Source organism: Microchirus variegatus (assembly GCF_963457635.1).
Source record: "Microchirus variegatus genome assembly, chromosome: 11".
NCBI classification, from domain to species: Eukaryota; Metazoa; Chordata; class Actinopteri; order Pleuronectiformes; family Soleidae; genus Microchirus; species Microchirus variegatus.
Window position 1 is genome coordinate 9,646,272 of NC_139812.1, and position 18,751 is coordinate 9,665,022.

The 18,751-nt window shown below is 40.5% G+C and overlaps 1 protein-coding gene across 2 annotated transcripts in view; it reads right to left on the minus strand.

Moving 5' to 3' along the window:
• pcnx2 (pecanex 2) overlaps window positions 1–18,751 on the minus strand; it is a gene marked incomplete at both ends in the record, with an annotated part of 34,980 nt that overhangs the window by 4,782 nt on the left and 11,447 nt on the right. For both annotated transcript variants that reach the window (XM_083897810.1, XM_083897809.1), the window contains 24 exons: window positions 146–324; window positions 2,537–2,653; window positions 2,743–2,900; window positions 3,571–3,801; window positions 4,063–4,207; window positions 5,170–5,273; window positions 5,444–5,677; window positions 6,807–7,060; window positions 7,751–7,966; window positions 8,107–8,165; window positions 9,330–9,459; window positions 10,431–10,539; window positions 10,796–10,973; window positions 11,077–11,218; window positions 12,053–12,203; window positions 12,338–12,430; window positions 12,648–12,759; window positions 13,373–13,482; window positions 14,282–14,373; window positions 14,448–14,558; window positions 14,662–14,833; window positions 15,127–15,159; window positions 15,652–15,805; window positions 18,081–18,223. In XM_083897810.1, coding sequence (XP_083753936.1) covers window positions 146–324; window positions 2,537–2,653; window positions 2,743–2,900; window positions 3,571–3,801; window positions 4,063–4,207; window positions 5,170–5,273; window positions 5,444–5,677; window positions 6,807–7,060; window positions 7,751–7,966; window positions 8,107–8,165; window positions 9,330–9,459; window positions 10,431–10,539; window positions 10,796–10,973; window positions 11,077–11,218; window positions 12,053–12,203; window positions 12,338–12,430; window positions 12,648–12,759; window positions 13,373–13,482; window positions 14,282–14,373; window positions 14,448–14,558; window positions 14,662–14,833; window positions 15,127–15,159; window positions 15,652–15,805; window positions 18,081–18,223 — 3,427 coding nt within the window. The remainder of the gene's footprint in view (window positions 1–145; window positions 325–2,536; window positions 2,654–2,742; window positions 2,901–3,570; window positions 3,802–4,062; window positions 4,208–5,169; window positions 5,274–5,443; window positions 5,678–6,806; window positions 7,061–7,750; window positions 7,967–8,106; window positions 8,166–9,329; window positions 9,460–10,430; window positions 10,540–10,795; window positions 10,974–11,076; window positions 11,219–12,052; window positions 12,204–12,337; window positions 12,431–12,647; window positions 12,760–13,372; window positions 13,483–14,281; window positions 14,374–14,447; window positions 14,559–14,661; window positions 14,834–15,126; window positions 15,160–15,651; window positions 15,806–18,080; window positions 18,224–18,751) is intronic.

Below are 18,751 nucleotides of genomic sequence, written 5' to 3' on the forward strand. Positions count from 1 at the left end.
AGTCTGTATTGCTAACTGGATCACAGCCTTTTGTGTTTATCTTACATTTTAGTGTATGTACTTGAGTCTTTTTGTCTTATTCCATCAGGGACTACGGGTGTAAATGGCTATAATCTGGCATAAATAACCCAGAAGCACAATAAACCTGAGTTGTGGTGTCGGTGGCTGTGTGTCGTCCTGGCTCTGTGCTGGTGGAGGCTCAGGCTGTTGGATGTGACAGAGGACGGGCGGTTGTGGCTAAGCGAGGACGAACCACCGGCACCACAGTCCACGTCCTCCATGTTGACTCCGCTGTTGCAGCTGGTCATGTTGTCCTTACGCACCCTGCAGAACACACACACACACACACACACACACACACACACACAGCTCTGATTTATTTATTCATGTTCATATCAGTGCAGGGGACACAAACTGGAAAGGGGCCATCAAAAATTTAGCGAGTCTTGAATATTCCAGCTGGTTACCTAAGAAAGAGATGTTATGTAACTGAAGCTCAGTGGTAGAGCGAGTCGTCTTTCAATTTGAAGGTTGTGGGTTTGATTCCCGTCAACATTCCTAGTCTAAATGCAGATGTGTCCATGTGTCGGCAGCACGTGAATGTGATGGAAAAACACATAGATGAAAGTGTGTGAACGGCAAAACTGTAAGTGCAGTGTTAAACAGTCTCTCCTTGAATCCTTTGGTACTTAGTGAAACTGAATCAACACCTTTAACTCCACGACTGATGAAACAGGATTAACAATCTAACCTAATCTGAAAGGAAAACCCAGCCACTAAGAAGCTTAGGAGAGAGTGACACACTATTAGCTGACTTGCAGAGGTTAATGCAGAGACTATACGTTAAACTACACTGAGACTAATGTGTAACAGAGGGACTGAAAAACAATAGAGAAGATATGTGAGTGAGAAAAAGATGCACAGTGAATCCAGAAGAAGAGAGCGATTAAGAGGGAAGTGAGAGGTAACTTTTGCTGCAACAGCACAAAGTCAAAAGCAGTTGGCTGCCTTCCATCTCCACACTCCCATTGTCCCGGTATTTATATTTAAAAGCACATTAACTTAGTCGAGACATCGCTCTCGTGGAATTCAATATCTGTAAATCTACAGAGAAGCACTCAGTCGTCAGGCGGCCAGAACATTGCACTACGGCTCACGTCTAATCCAGATTGATTGACGCAAAACAGCACAGTAATAAAAAAAAAAACATTCAGAGAGGTTTTATCAACTGGACGTTATAAATGTGATTTGGATGAGTGGTCTGCTTTAGGGAAATGATAAGTTATCGCGGCTGCTTGTTGCTCAGACCAAAGCGGTAAATCATGTGGAATTATTGTGCTATACATCTGTGATGAAAATATGTTTTAATTAATCCCCTCTGAATTAAAAGTCAGTCATGTGGATTTATGTTTCGTAGAGAACAGTTTGTTTTGTAAAGCTACTGTAATGTTCCATACATCATCTTCACTCCCGGATGATTGTGAGAAGTGTGTTAAGTTTGTAAGTGTACTGTAATATCTGATATTATCTTTCAAATGTTATACTAAAAGCTCCATCTGCTGGAGACCGTGTTGTCTCTCTGAGGCAAATCATTCTCACGCATTTTGGTGTCCACTGATAACAAATATTAGGAAGGAGGTCCAAGAAGCAATGCAGGAGGTTTTCCATGTAGAGTAGACATCCCATTGAATTCATAGACGATATACCTGGGCAACGTGACAGAACACATTCCTTCAGATAAAAGATGACGGATCTTTATAGTGGTAGGCAAAAAAAAAGCAATTACAAGAATATGGTTAAAACCAGATGTTCCTACAGTGGATGATTAGTTTGATATTATTTATCATATTTTCAAGATTACATTCTCAACTAGACCACAGAAAGACGCATTTAAGAAAAACTGGAACAATGGTTGTGATATTACCCAAGGAAAGACCTTAACCATGTATTGTTGGTGGACCATGTTTCTTTTCAATAAAAAAATATATAATATATAATAACCATTTTCAAAGGATAAATGTTTGCTAAATGATCACAGAGCTGGAATAGACTTAATAATTCAAATAAAGCATATTTTTCAGAAGGTTCTGGGATCTGAACCTATGGAAGAGGATAATGGCTAAATGTAAAAAAAAAAAAGATTTGGGAAATACCCTGAAATCAGAGATTAAAATTCAGATTTTTTTCTCAGAATTCTGAGATTAATTTAGATACAATTTCTGCGAATTCTGACTGTTTTCAATTCGACAGTTTTTCGACTTTAATCTCAGAACTCTGAATTCATGTGAGATTCAAGTTTAAGATTTAAATTGAACTTTTTTTCTCAGAAGTCTGAGATTCCTGGCTTTTTTATTTTTCAAATTTTGTTTTGAAAAAAAACAAAACAAAATATGTGGCCCTAATCCTCTTCCGTACCGGATTGAAAAAAAAATCAATCTAATTATATTAATTCATACCCGTGTATAAAGAAGCAACAGAGGACATTTTGGAGGTGATTGAACCGCAGAAGGGAGACAGCATTACTGAATGAACTGACCGTAACCATTTAGAGCAGAGCCACGAGCGGATGGCATCCAGACTCAAAGCTCCTCCTCCGATGCTGCGGAGTGTGCGGTGTGTTCCTGCGTACGATGTCGTCAGCGGCGACACATACCTAAAAAAAAAAAAAAAAAAACAGTACATACAAAGTAAATACAAGAACAGAACAGTATTTCTATGAAAGTGTAAATGAAGGACACAAACATTGGATATCCCAGTGGCTGGTCGCAGGATGAGTTGACCATGTTCCTCAGTGCTTGCTTTGAGTTCTGGATGCTGCCACGTTCTGGGTTCCGGTTCCGCAAAAACACCAGCTCCTGCTGCTGGCCGGCCCACAAACCTCGAACGCACTCCTTATTGATCTGCAGGGAAGAGATGAGATTTGATGATGATGAAGGTGATGGTAAACTGATTAAAATGGTAAAAATGATGCTTGTCAAACAGGAGGTTTAATACCAGAGCTTTTCACTTCAACGGACAGCGTTTGAGAGCAGAGAATGATATAAAACCTATAGTTTTTAAATACAAGAGTGACTTTTTTAAACATTCAAATGTGGCAAGGTAGTTAGTAATACATTTTCCTTTGGGGTGTCAAAGTCAGAAGAGATATTTAACTCTCAGCACTTTTAGTTCCAACTCTTCAACATCATTATATGACTGCATTGAGCAGCAATGGGAGCAATTAAAGTAACTGCAGAGTCAAAAGTACTAGATCAAAACCGTGTGTGTGCAAAGGTTTAATAACAGAAAAAACCTAACTGAAGCTATCTTTAAATGTTGAAGTACGTGCATTTGGTTGTTATCCTGCAGCATCGAGGGTGTTCAAACTAGGAATCTGCTTTAAAATATTAAAACGTCTGCAAAACTGAACACTGTGACTTACATTTTGGTGAGAAACAAATCGTTTTTTGGGGGCATTGCAGATTGGATACATAAAGGAACTGGAAAGATGCAGGTTCCACCTTACGGAACACTGTCCATCCATCCCAAACACTCCCACTCCTCCCTGCATGACAACCTGTGCACATTTACCTTTATGACCTTAAAGCTGAGGTGGCGTTTGTAGAGCATAATGATCTTATACTCGTCCGTGCCGTCGTCGATCATGTGCCTCAGCGTGAGCAGCGTGTCGCGGCTGGAGAGCACCGCCTTGCGCCAAGCCGGGTCACTCTCGTGGCAGATGACCAGGCTGCTGCGGTAGTTTGTGATGGCCTCGTACAAGATGGATGCCTCCTCAGTCTCCTCCAGACAGGTGAAGTGATCCTGAAAGAGGGCATGGAGGGAGAGGAGAGGAAACATTCACTTTACATCATGTCATTTTTGACAGTTCATTAATCTTTTCATGCACACATCAGTAACATCATACATGATTGTCTCTCTTCTGTAATATTGCATACGACTAGAATAACCAGTTAGAAAGAAATATTAAACAAGACAAAGGAGAAGCAAAATTAACGACACCACACAGGTTACAGCATGAACATACAGCCATATACGGATATTTAAAGGGACAGTGCACACTACCTGATGCAGCTTGAGGCTCATTCTGACAGCAGGAGCCACCACCTTCTGCAGGAGGTCCAGGTCGGTGAAAACCCACTCGTCTTTCGTGGCGATGCGGAAGTCGCCTTTAAACAGGGTGTTGAATCCGTACAGGAAAGATTCCAGACTTTGAGAGAGAGAGAGAGAGAGAAGAAAAATGACCTTTTCCTAAGTATTTTTAGACTCAAAGTTGTGTCCCTGCAGTGGCTGTAACCTGTTTTAATGAAGTTGATGCTCAAACGATGAGATACTGACGCCCCCCTCTGGTGTGTATGTCTCACTGCAGGTAAATATGTATTGTGACGCCATATTTGAACTGAGTTTAACCCTAGAACAAAATTGCCATTCCTAAATTCCTGATTTTCCAGTAATTTTGGAGCATTTTTATATGGTCGCCTCATGATGCTTTTCTTTCATTTTGTTAGACATGACACAGTTTAAAATAACACTACTCAAATTTGTGTATTGTCATGTTTTGATATATTTTGATGATAAGTACTTTTTATTGTGTGTATTTATTATCCCGGCTATTTGAGCGATAGTGTTATAGGGTTAATATAGTTTTAACCACAGCAACTTTGCAACTTTGTAGCAGTAAAATTGAACTTCACACATTTTTACAAAAGCCCAATATCACAGTTTATTACGGAAGAGGATAACGGCCATGGAGGAAAAAAAATATTTGAGTTCTGACTCAAATATCTGACTCTTTATTTCTGAGTTTAACGTCAGAATTCTGAGAATAAAGTCAGAACTCAAATATTTTTTTTCCTCCATGGCGGTAATCCTCTTCCGTAGTTTATCAACCTCTATTTTAAACAAAGAGTTTTTTTTGTTGTTGTTGGAAGAAATTGTAGCACAAAAAGATGCATGTCACACAAAGATCTTGATCAGTCACAATAAAAAATCACCTAAAAACTGCAGGTATAACCCAAAATATAGTTAGTTGAGTGTTCACTAATATTATGATTATACTTTGTAGCATTATGCACCCCCATGCTCTTCACACACACAGCGGTTAAATGAATGATTCCAAGTTATTTATCGATCTGTTTGTGTTACTTTGACTTTGACCTGAACAATGTTTACCTGTTGGACATGTTGTGTGACGCGGTGCCGAGGGACCTCCTCCCCAGGACGGACAGAGCGTAGGACAGAGTCACCAGAGGAGAGTCTTCATCACAGTCCACAGGCTGGACACAAATACGGAGACACACGACAAACATGAGGATGCTGTGGACCGAGGATTCACCATTTTCTGGAGCTTATTAAAAATTGAACTCTGAAACTCACAACGTGGGAATTCACTCAGCTGCTTTACCCTAATAATAAAGTCTGATAGAACAGACTTTCAGTGACGTACCGTCTCCATCTTGCCAGCACAGTACTGGATCCACTCCAGGTAGACGTTGCAGAAGCTGGCTCGCGTCACCCCTTGCAGACAGTGCACGTAGTCTTCATCGATCTTCACGCTGAAGACCTGAGGGTCACGCTCAATGTGGTGCCACTTGGTGTAAGACAGCAGCGCCTCCTGGATGCTGGAATCCTTAAGCCAGCTGGACAGTTTGGGGCAGTGGACCAGGTAGTAGACAATACTCTGAAAGAACAAGGAGAGGATGAGTTGGTTAAATTAGTTAAAGGTTGAACACAAAGAAAAGCACACTGTGCTTGTGTGTTATGCTGGACCTGGAACTACTATTGGCGAGCTGCCATTTACATCTAAATGTGATTTATACGCTTGAGAGTATTGGCTTATTAGCCAATTACACTCTAAAACCTTTACAGAGGTAAATATTTAAGAGTGTGTTCGGACAAGTGGCACTGGGGAGAGGGTAATTGGATACATTTACAGCTGATGCATTATTAAAGCTGCACAAGGTTTTCCTCAATAGCAGCGGATCCTGGTGCCAAAATAAATGAAATTTGAGCATTAACTGTGTACACAGCAGACAGAATACAGTGCACTGAAGTGTTCCCAGAGGCTTCAGACTGACAGTAAACAGTGACAGTTATCATGTTGAGTTCAGGGTCTCGGGACTAAATCATACATTGCTGCTTTAGTTTGAAAAGATGTACTTGATTTGCAGCCATGATAACATCTGTATTTAACTTTTTTGATATTTTTTGTCGTATTGGATCTCTCTGGATGAAACTGGTAGATTAACAGATGGAAATGACCATCCATCCAGTAAACATGTAAGTCGTTCTTCTGTAGTTTTTACAGGATCTGTGGCACCAGTTAGATGTTTTTTTTTCTTTTGTGTGTGTTTTAAATTGGCCAAAGAAAGTGGATTTTTTTAAACAGCTAATTGTGGTTTCACTGTACACACAGGTTACACACAAAGTATGTTTGTTGTTCTTTCAACTACAAGTTTTTTATTGGATGCAATAGGATCCGCAATATTGGAACATAATCAAAGACTGTATAATATTCTTCTGATACAGTATTATTGAAAGTTAAGTCAAAGATCCAGTTTGAAATATTTAGATTATATTATTTCTACTTTTTCTTTGAATGGAGATCACCTGAATATATGAATTGTTGGACCATCATGTTATTACTCGACAAACCAAACACCATTTGAGTTTCAATGATATCTAAAAACTACCACAGGTTCTCCTATAGTCTTGGAAAAAAGGCTGCAACATTAAACTTCACCACTAAACCCTACACACTGTATCTTAAATGCTTAAATGTCATCATAAGCTGAGAACATGCTAGGTACCTTCAGGTAGTAGGTGATGAGCAGCTTTCGGAGGTCGTACACCTGCAGCATAGTGGCAGCATTGTTCTCACTGATGCTGTAACCCTCCAGCAGGTACTTGGTGGCCATCACCTCCCAGGCCAGCCAGCGCAGGTTGAAAGCAGCGTTGCATGACAGCATGTGAGGCAAGTGGCCCGGTTCGCAGCAGCAGCACGCGTCGTCCTCCTCCACGCCCTCCGTGATGGCCTCCACCTCTCGCTGCTGGCAGTACGTACCTGGGATGGAGAGACATGGAGGTAAACATGGTAACATGGCACACAAGAAAGCAGAGGTGGAAAGTAACGAAATACATTATAGTAACTTGAGTGAATGAATTTCGTGAATGTATTTCGTTAAAAAATACAAAATACACAAAAAAAAGTATTCAATATTATTGAATATTTTTTTTGTGTATTTTGTATTTTTTTAAGTACAATTTAAAATTTTTGTATTTTACTTCAGTACGTATTGACTCAAGTATTGTACTTAGTTACTTTATAAATCCTATCTGTTACTGAGTAAAAATAAAAATTCAACACAATGAAGACCTACAGGGGGAAAATATACACCAGAACCAGACGAATGATGATGTGATTAGCACCAGCACTGGCGCGTGAACATAGAGGCCGCGCGCCAAAAGACGTAATATCCTGTGTCGCGCCGGGCGCTTGAGTTCCAAAATAGTTTTGGATTTCTGACCCCTTCTCAGATTTCTACTACCCTCACACCCCACGCAAAGTAACTAAGTAACTTTTACTTAAAGTACATTTCAAATGAACTACTTTTTACTTCTACATGAGTACATTTGCAGAGGACTACTAATATTTCATCAAAGTATTGGTACTTTTACTTGAGAACAATATTTTAGTACTTTTTCCACCTCTGCAAGAAAGGCATAAAGTCAGTTCGAAATAATCAGACTGTACCTCTGAACTCCAGACCCCTCAGTTGAAAAGTGACCAGCCCGTTGCCGATCTCAATCACGTGGACCAGGGCATTGAGGTAGTCGGACGCCAGAATGAAACAGTCTCCGGCGCTGTAGTTGCCCCATCGGCCCAGCATGAGGTCACCACAGAGTGAGTGCTGCAGCGAGCGTGTCAGATACTCATAAAATATGGAGTTCAGGTTGTTATCGTCGCATCCTGAAAAGAAGAAACAGAGAGTGATGGTTTACTGCTTACTCTGTAAAGTACATAAATTGTATAATATCGTTTGGGTTGAGTGGATACATGATACAAGAAATACAACATATTACAGCATGCAATTATAAGAAAGGACTTGCCTGTCTCTTTATCCACTTGGGACACGAGTCTGCTGTTGGAGTTATCGATACGCTTTGTGCTGAAAGAAAGAAAAAATATAGAGAAATGTACAAGGTTTAGGTACGGTGTGTTCGGCAGTGCGGTATGTTGGTTAGTATTGGTGCCTCACAGCAAGAAGGTGTGTTCAATTCCCACTTTGACTTATGGACATGGGTTTTCTTTAGGTACAACCAGCTATCTCCCACAATCCAAACATAATGCAGTTTGTGTTAAGTTAATTAGAGATTTGGATTTGCCCGTACGTGTGTTTAAAACTAAATGAAAGTGCTGCTGTGAGGCTGAGTTGTCCCTTGACTCTGAAAAACAGAGCTGTATAACGTATAATCATAGTGTAATTGGCTGGTCAATAGAAAATTATGGAGCCAAAGTCAACCTCATTGTCTAAACGTCTGTGAACATGTGAAGTTATGAATGAAAACCACACCCTGTGTCCAACGCCGAGAGTGACATGAAGAATAATCTGGAATATAAACTAAACTGAGGTTTTAGCTCCCGCAGTGTGAACGGAATCAGATAAATGATCAAGGACATTGCCTCACTCATACATTTCCACAACCAGAAATGTTTTTTTAATCTTCTAAATTTCCCTTTAAATGCTAACAACGCGGTCTAAATATAATCACAGGAGTCTGTGCCACAAAGGTGCGGTGGAGGACTATTTTTGGAGTGCATTGAGCAAAGTGAAGCACAAACTGTCTGTCACATCAATAAGTCGAAAGGGAACAAACGGGATGGGTAAGTGTGAGTGAGATGGCGCCGTGAAAGGGAGCGGAGAGTCTGTCTGTCTGTCTGTCTGTCTGTCTGTCTGTCTGTCTCTCTGTCTGCACATCTCAATAACAATAAGAACACACCTTGTATGTTGGTGTAAAATGCTAATTATTCTCTGTAGAATTCATGATTTTAAGGGAAGAAATCCAGAACCCAAGGACTGTCCACTTTTCAAAATCTCCTCAAATAATGAATAAGAATATTACTTAATGTTATCTGTTATCTGTGGAGGATTAATTACATATGCTTTAGTGTCTTCTGTTATCGTTTTTTGGACTGCATAATTTAACTTGTCAAAGGCTTTGTTGACAGTTTGTACTTGAAACAGCTGCTTTCAACTTTTCTCATCATCATCATCATCATCTGTCAGGCTGTTTATAAAACTCAAGCCTCACTAACTTTCTCTGAGCCTTACTTGTAGTTTCGTTCCCAGAACCTGATGGGCCGTGGATATGAGGAAATGAAGATGGCGCTGCCGAGGAAGGGAGCCAGTGGTGTGTAGAAGACGGTGGTGAGCAGAGTCTGGAGCAGCAGCATGGCTGAATCTGAACACACACACGCCAGTCAAGGAAAGACAAATGGGTACACGGGATGCACACACGCACACACACACACACACACACACACAGAATGAGTATAATGACTTTCATTCTTTTAGACAGCCTTCACCTTAACCAGTTCATTATTAACCCTAACCTTAACATAACCACAATTCCAATCTTAGCCCTAAATTTAACCAGTTCCTCAGAAATCGTGCTCTGACTCATAAGGACCAGGTTTTGGTTTCCATGAGGACAACTGCAACTCCTGAAAAGGTCCTAACCATATAAATATAAGTGCACAAACATGCACACATGTGGTTGTACTTTGTACTAGGGATGAGCCGATACAATAATGAGTATCAGTATCAGTCCAATACTGGTCAATATCACTGGATCGGACATGCTTCACTATGCACGGACTGTAGAAATAAAAATCATGTTGAGTCATGTTGTGGGCTGTTTTTAGCTTTATGGGAGAAAATATGTGATACACAGTTGGAGAATCATGTCTTTTAAATTCACAGACACAACTCAGCTTCGTAGTTGAAACGGTGTGAAAAGACAGACTGATATCGGTATCGGTAGTCGAGTTTGTGATATTGGTATCAGACAGAAATCGTGCCGTACCTACTTTGTGCGTTGTGTTTTGTAATTTCAGTGATTATTAATTACTTCCTGTTTTATTTTGGTGTTCAGTTTGTTTTCTTGCTTCTTGTTTTGTTTCCTGTGCGACTGATGTCCCTTATTGTTTTCACCTGTGTCAAGTATTTTTTATCACATTCATAGCAGTTTTTTCCTCTTATATTTGTTGTTTTTTTGCAGTGTATAGTCTTATTTTTCAGTTCCATGACTCTGCTGTTGAGATTATTTGACTTTTCAGTGTCCCAATCTTTTCCACGTAAAGACGCTGTGTTTCATTCTTATCCTCATCTGCTTTTGGAGCTCATACTTGTGACTTCATTACAAAAGGATACGAGGCACTGCAAACGGCTGAGCGAAGGCATGGAACGCGCTGCCCCAGGCAATCTGCCAGGGAGCGATATACACCAGGATGAAATGGAGCTTCAGCAACAGCTCACGCATCTGGAGAAAACAAAAGGAATACACAGTGAGTCAGGTCAATAGTCGAACAGCATCGAAACCATACTGGAACACTATTCCTGTGTGGTCGTCATCTTCAGACTCAAGAGCTTGTGACGTTCTTCCACAAATAGAGAGGCCTGAACATCAGTGAAGACATTAAAGAAGATCTACCACAACCTATTTTCTCTGACTTGACAACAAAAACTGAGCGTGTTTCTAAAAGCATCTGCTGTCTCTCAGTCCATTTCTCTCTCACCTTGTGGAAAACGATAGACATGATGAAGAAGTCCAGCAGGAAGCTCTCTGAGGCTCGTGGACAGTCAAAGTGGAAAAAGACAAGCGTGAAGAGCAGCGTGAGGAACTGGAAGCTGGGGTCGCAGAAGGACGAGCGCAGGAGTTTCAGCCCAGCGACTGTGGTCAGGAGAACATCACAGCTGCAGGGCGGCATGAACAGGAGATCAGATTTTCACCACACACACACACACACACACACACACACACACTGACAATGCCATGTGGTTCTTGGCGTCCACTCACTGGATTCCCAGCTTCTTGCGGTGACTGAGAGCGAAGCCATCGTTGGTCAGTGCACTCAGCACTATGGCCGGGTAGACGACGTACTTCTCAAAGCACAGGAGGCCCACGTACAGTCGCTCAAACCACATCAGCACAGCATCCTCTGCCACATGAGAGAGGATAAAGATAAGAATCAAGGGAGAAACTGAAATGTTATTATCGAAATATTGAAAGCCCCTATATTCACAAGATTAGATTAGCAGATTAGAGATTAGCACTGCTTTGAGCTAAATGCTAACATTGTTGAAATATAACCGTAGATTAGACATGACAAACTCAAGGCCCATGGATACAATTACTGTATATCCACACTGCAAAATAATTTTAGCTGGCTATTTTTAATAGCCCATTGTTAAATATAACATACACTATTCATACTGCAAATCCCATAATGCACTGCAGTAGCTGCAATGCAGGTCAAGACCTGTCACCACCAACCCCTCCAACTGCTACTCAGTTGTTTTTATTCTTTGTTTTCTGTACTTTCTTTTTTTCCCCTGAAATCAGAGCAGTTTGTAATATTTGAAATATTCTAACTCACTTGAAGGTTGTTGGTTGTTGGCCCTCTTTTGTGATTGAGTTTGACATTTTATGCATACAAAGCATGTAAAGTTGATATTTCTTAAATTATTTCAGTAGTAGCCTGCAAATATGCTTCCAGTTACTTACAGTTTTGATAGATAGCATGTGATAAATGTAGTTAAAAACAAATCTTGTAGTTGGATCAAACAGTGTCCATAAGTTTAATGGAAAGAATAAATACATCAAATGGTAAATTAAAGGTGTTACTGCAATATAACATAGTAAGCTATAATATGAATAGGATGGGATATACTGTAAATAGATAGGTGGTACTCTCTGTATTTTTTGCCCAGTGTTTTTTACTTCCTAAATACTCTGGAGACAACTCCAGATAATATGCAGCAGACATGCTGACCTCTGGGTTCAAACTGATGGTACTCCTTCGTCTTGAGGACCGGGTGTGAGATCCACAGCCAAGGGTGATGCTTCCTCAGCTGGGGGATGAGGTAATGGGTGACAAACCCCACAGTCCCAGCCAGAGCGTACAGCACGATGGTGACAAAGGGCTGGATGCATGATGCATGTAAACAATGGCAGAGGCACAATGAAGATACATTGTTAAAACAGCTACATGTACTTTTATTACTCTCGAGTTATTAATCATGCAAAATGCAGCGTGAAAAGCGACGGAGTATCTCACCTTGAGAGACAGAAACACAGTGCTCGCAGTTATAGCGAAGGTGAGGATGTAGGCAATAGAGCAAACGACCACATCAGACAGTAGGATCTCTTTCTGTGAAGCACAGGAGTGAAAGTGAGATTTAATTCTGAATTTTTTATTTCCTCTGATTAATTAATTATGTGCAAGCATTCACAGTGCTCAGCAGCAAACAGGAGTTTAGGTCAGTCTTCGGTGTTCAGGTGAACAGGTCAATGTGTAAGCTTCTGTTACTCAAAACAATATAAAAAATCTGGAAAGAGCACATTCACAGTAGTTAATCCGTTGTTACCACAGAGTTCTGTAGTTTCTCAGGTAATGGGTCTTTAATCTCTGGAGCTTCCTCCTCCTCCTGTTCCTCACTCTCCACCAGAGCTGGCATCACCTTTGACTTGATCAGAGATCTGTGATTTAGAAGGTGAAAGATGGGGTTTTAAGAACACAGCGATCTGACTCGTGCAATAACCTGAAATTACAATAATTGTGAACGAATGAACAATATTTAATGTTTTTGTTTGAGATATTAATGGATCAAGTGATTTATGACATGACAAATTGCTTTTTATAATATGACGGCAACAATATAATTGTCTCAGATAACAACATGATAAAAGATCTAGTTCCATATACAGTATAGATCAAATGTTTATGCACTTTGAGGTGTAACATATTACTGCTTTGTATTGTTTATATTGTTTGTTTGTTTCCTGCTCATAAACAAGTTTAAGGCCACAATTAAAGGTCCTGTACGTAATATTTAGCAGAGGTTATTGGCAGATTTGGAATATACTACTTAGTAAGTGTGTTTATATAAGTGTATAAATGTAAAAAGTTTTTTGTTGAGGTCTTTAAACAAGTACTTTAGACATTAGAGCCACCATTTTCGTTTCTATAGTAAACCCAATGCATAAACAAACAAAGGAGGAATCACCAATCTTTCTTTATGTCCTCATGTCAACAAATTCCCCTCTTAAATGTTGTATTTATGTTTATGTTATATTACAGTTGGACACTCACAGCAGAATGGACGGATCGCTGCTCTGTCGGCTGAGGTGGTAAGAGAAAACCACCAAAAGGCCACAGAAACCAGAGAACAGAGCCGGTGTGTGCTGCTCATCCCACGGCTCCTGTAACCACACACACAGAGAGAGTGTGTTAATCACACCACCATGCCTTATTAACATAACTTCACAATTTAAAGCCTCTTCCACCCATTACAATCATGTGTTTGCCATCAGTGAGATCGTACATAAAGGCCAACTGAGGCCAACTTGAAAGTAAGAATATATTGAATAGCCACCAGGGGGCCACTCTCTCTCTCTCTGTCTGTTTGAATGGGTGTCTGAGGGACATGAGCCTACTTCTCACTTGATTTACAACCAGTAAACATTTGCCTGAGGAGTTAATGGTCTCTCAGTCTTCTTTAATAGAACCTCAGACAAACAAAACCTCACTTTTGTAAATTATGCTCACATTTAGAGGGACAATAACAATGCATGTCACATAAGTGGACACCAGTGTGACTGACTGCTGAGACATCAGTGAACTTTCATTCATCTTCTGCCACTTTATTCTCCACAGGGCCGCAGGGGGCGCCGATGCCAATCCCAGCTGGCAAAGGGTGGGGTACATCCTGGACAGGTCCCCAATTTGCCTTATCCCTAAATCTGCATGTTTTTGGACTGTGGGAGGAAACTAAACCCCACTAGAAAAACCACACAGATACGGGGAGAACTTATACACACTTATACTAATAAGAATATACAGCATATACACAGTAGAATAACTGTGATGTCTATGAGTGAAACTCTCTGGCTGCTCACTAATCATATCTGCCTGTTTGTTGTTCTGTTCATTCACCAATTTGAATACTATGACCACATATTTGGTTACCTTCTTTGTGTGTGTTTGTGTTATAACTTCTACCTTGAGAGCTCCGAAGCAGAAGCCGTAGAGCAGAGACAGAGCAGTCAGACTGCGGAGGATGCTGTAGATCGCAGATATGAGACTTGTGGCAGCTGAGGAAATAAAACAATACTTTTTTAACGTTGAGTCAAACATTTTAAAACACAAGAAAGCATTTTTTACCAACCTGTCCCTCCAAAAAAATGCATGTCAATCTGCTCCAACAGGTAGATTGTGAACGTGTTGATCTGAGGTAAGAGGCCAACCAGGAAGATGATTGGAAAGCAGTAGGTAAAACCTGTTAAATGTGTAAAAAGAAACAGATACATGAAATTATTATACAATATGAAATAAGCAGGTGTATAAGCAGCAACAGGACTGGCTGATATATTCTTCCCTACCCACTAACAGATCTCGTAAGAAGCACAACACATCATGGCAGACGATGGTGACCCCGTACAGCGTGGACACAGGCAGGTCCTTCTGCCTCAACAGCAGCTCCAACAGCCAGATCAGGGTACAAAATATACAGAAGTAGGCTGCTCGACTGTAGGCCACCAGCTGGTTGTGACCCTGGAGGAAACACACAAGGAAAAAACACGCACAAGTTAGGAATATATAAGGTTTCCAGCACAGTGTGAGTAATGTGACAGAAAAAAGGAGAGCACCAAAAAAAGCTCAGAACCTCAAAAAAGCAACAAATTTACTCTACTTAGAAAGGAGAATTGTTTGTAAATCTTTACAAACAAGACTGGAATTATGCATCTCTGAGGAAGAACAGTATGGGAACATCAAATGTTGGTAATTGATAACATGATGAATACTTCTTTAGAGATTCAGAGATATCAAAGTAACACGAAACTCACGTGTGTTGGTGAAGCTGCATCTGGCTGAACACTCTGGAAAACAAAACCACAGAAGCCAACGTTTAAAATCATTGTTCAGAAATGAAAACATCATGAAGTGATAAAGTTACGTGCACATGAAATCATGTGATCAGTAGTGAAATGATTTTTCTTTCAATAAAAACTTCAGATTTAAGTTGTAAACAATTGTCAATTTCAAGGTTTAATTGTATTGTCATTATCATTGCTTTTCATTGTCCTAAATCAAAATCTAAAGTAGACATATTTATGTCCATCATTCTACCACTTTATATAGTTATTTGCTTTGTTGTATAGCTAGTTATTCTTCTTTTATGACATTGTATCCCTTCGTCTGTGCACCTGTGATAATAATAGTGCATCTTCTGAGGTTTTGAAATCAATAATTAACAACTCAACAATTAATGTTTACTGAGGATTTGACAAGAGCTGGAAATCAGGACAGAAAAATGTTCCAATTTTGAGAATTAGTAAAATAAAAAGTGGGAAACATTCATAATAATTTACCTTAAGTAAGGAATACTGGCAGCTGGCGATGACCAGGCAAAACTGGAAGACCCAGAAGTCTTTGAAGCAGCCGTGGTTGAGAAGCACAAAACCGAGGAAGGAAACCATGAAGGCCATGAAGACCGCAACTAGATTCTCCAAAACATCTTGATTTCTATATAAAAACGGCACACACGCAGAAGAGGATGAGTTACAACACAGGCACTCAGGAGCTATTAAAGAAGAACTTTAGACAACAACATTGTGTATAAGTGGAGTCTCTGAGAAACACTTTCAACAAACACCACATTCCTGTACACACTAGAAACCCTGCAGCACTTCAAGACAAAGACTCGCTCACCCAAAGGACAAAACTCTGAGAGAAAAACAGAGCAACGTGGTTTATACTGAGCGATATAATGACGATTGTCCTGAACTTTACATTTACAGAAGAACCAGATCATGTGGACAGGACTCATTTGTCCACTTACATGTGAAGGACAAATGACATGTTTTCGATGATGAGAAGATTCACATTCTGACCAAGGAAGACAGATGGAGAAAAGTGGAGAAACAATCACTCGACAGAAGAGAAGAACTAAGACACCAATTATCAGCTACAGTTGTGTCCTGATCTCTCTTCCAAAAAGGATTAGCACTCACACACAGAGAGCAACACAAGTGAACTCCAACAATCAGGTGACCCCGACAACCCTTTTTCACACCTCGGTGGAGGTGAGACTAACAACCTGAAACCGGGTCAGTGTGTGAATGACCTGCATTGATTCACATAATGACTCTCTACACTGATATCCAGCCTTCAGAGGCTAAAAACATGGATTTTTGAAAGAAGCCTCTTGAATGAGAGGTGGAACATCCAAGTCTAGTTGCCTACAGTCAACTTTTGAAGATACAGTGACCTAAAGCAGTTGTTTTCGGTGAACTGAAGCATTAGACTCAGTTAATTTGAAAGATTTGTTCAGTACTTCCTTGCATGACCAGAGCACAGACTCCGTCTATCTGACACAGTCACTGAACTGAAATACAGAGGAAGGGCTTGTAATGTCGCTCGCCGCTGGCCATTGCCGTTTTTTCAGCAGTCCTATCACTAAATACACCAGACTCCTCTGTTAAATGTTATATTAGACATTAACAAGATATTTCAGGATTTTCAGCCTTTTTTTGCTGACCTACAGTTCAGCATTGTTCGCTTTGATTCTTGTGTCGGACGTCGTGCTCATGACTCTTCCACACAACAATCAGTGGCTGACAGTCAGATGTGGTCGACGTCACATAAAGGCCCTGTTCCATTTCTCCCCCTACAAATGTCCACTTGGTTTGGAGTGCCCTCAAGTGTAAAACCCTCTCATTGAGGGAAGTGGCTTCCCTATTGAATCGGGACACCACTATATGCAAATTAACATAGTGAACATAACATACGTGCTAACCTAAGTCACATGTTGACAATTCTACCGGTGGAGCGTGCTACTATTTTCATTCAGAAAAAATGGATCCAGCTGTTGTGTTGCCTGTTGTGTTGGCTATGTTTGTTTTTCTCCATCAATGCCGGTTGCCGCTATATCACGAATGTGATGTGATTGTTTTTCCCGTTCAAGTGAACGCCGGTACACACATCCATGTAACGCTACATGACGGGCATTAGCTAGCTAAACTGGGTTAGCTAAGCTGGGTTAGCTAGCTGCTTTCATAAATTGTCAGTTATTTTCTGACATTAGTGTTCAAAGCTCAACTGTCCTTTGGATGTTTATCAAACCAACATATTCCAACACATTTCGACATTGTAACGTGCTTATTTGCGAAAATATAATACAACGAAACTGTTCCTCTGCAGATGTGGTCGCCATCTTTGTTGAAAAAAATCAGCCCCTCACTGAATTCGCAAAGCATAATGGGTAATTTCATCTTCCACCAGATTTAGGGTAAGGGCAAAATGTAGGGTTAGAGGAGGTATTGGGACGGGGCCAAAGTATCAGCTTAGCTCACTTGGAACCTTACCAGAGCAGGCACAAAAAAAAGTACCACATACCAGGTACTCTCACTAATGGAAAGGCAAAAAAAATGTGTTGTTTCGCGCCGTGCCGGGACTGTGTAATGGAAAAGGGCCATTAGATCCAGTATAACCTAAGAAACATCAGCCCTGCACATAAGTGACACACTATATGCTGTTGTATGATATAGTTACTATATCAGACATTAAGCGATACAGAAATTAGATTGAGCAACCTGAAATAAAAACCTGAAAGTTACTAAACTGACCAATAAAGTTACAATCCCTAACCCTGAAGGCTTTTTTGAGCCCAAGAGAGCAAACCTTCAGTGAGTTGCAACCTGCTTGTTTATTAGGTTTTGAAGGATGCAGGAAAAATGAATGTAAAACCACTGACAGCAGCGAATACCGCTGACAGTCGGTCCGGTGTCTTGTGTATTACCTGTCCAAAAGAGCAAGTAGGGTGAGTCTGTCATATAAAATGTTGATCCACTTCCCAGGAAACAGCTCCAGTTTGTAATAAATCTTCCTGGTTGGTTTCTCCTGAGTGGATGTCTCTGATGACTCATCCAAAGAGTCTTCTTCCTGCACACAAATACAAATAATTTGTAGCCACATACACAAGCGCGTGCACACACAGTCTGGTTTCTATGACTTCAGAGGACATTACTTACTTTCAAATACTCCCTTAACCCAACCCTAACCTCATCCGAACCATACAACATGTCTTCACTTTAAAATGTAACAATTTGGGGGCTCGCTTTTTGTCCCCACAAGGAAGACAAGTTCCCACAATGTGACTGTGTAAGCAGTTTTAGGTCCCCACAACCTGAGTAATACCTGGAACACACACACACACACATTCAAATGCAACAACACAAGGGAGAGACAGATCTACATTTCAAACGCAGAATCGTTCATTATAGTTCATTATTTTTCACACACACACCCAAACAGGTTTGCACAGCTATTCTCAATAGGACAAAACTTACATTCACTTGGACAGCCTTACCAAAGCCATTGCCCAAACCATAATCACTGACAAATTCACATCTAAACCCTAACTTTAACCAGAGTCTGTCTCACTAGGACCAGATTTTGATGGCTGTTGGA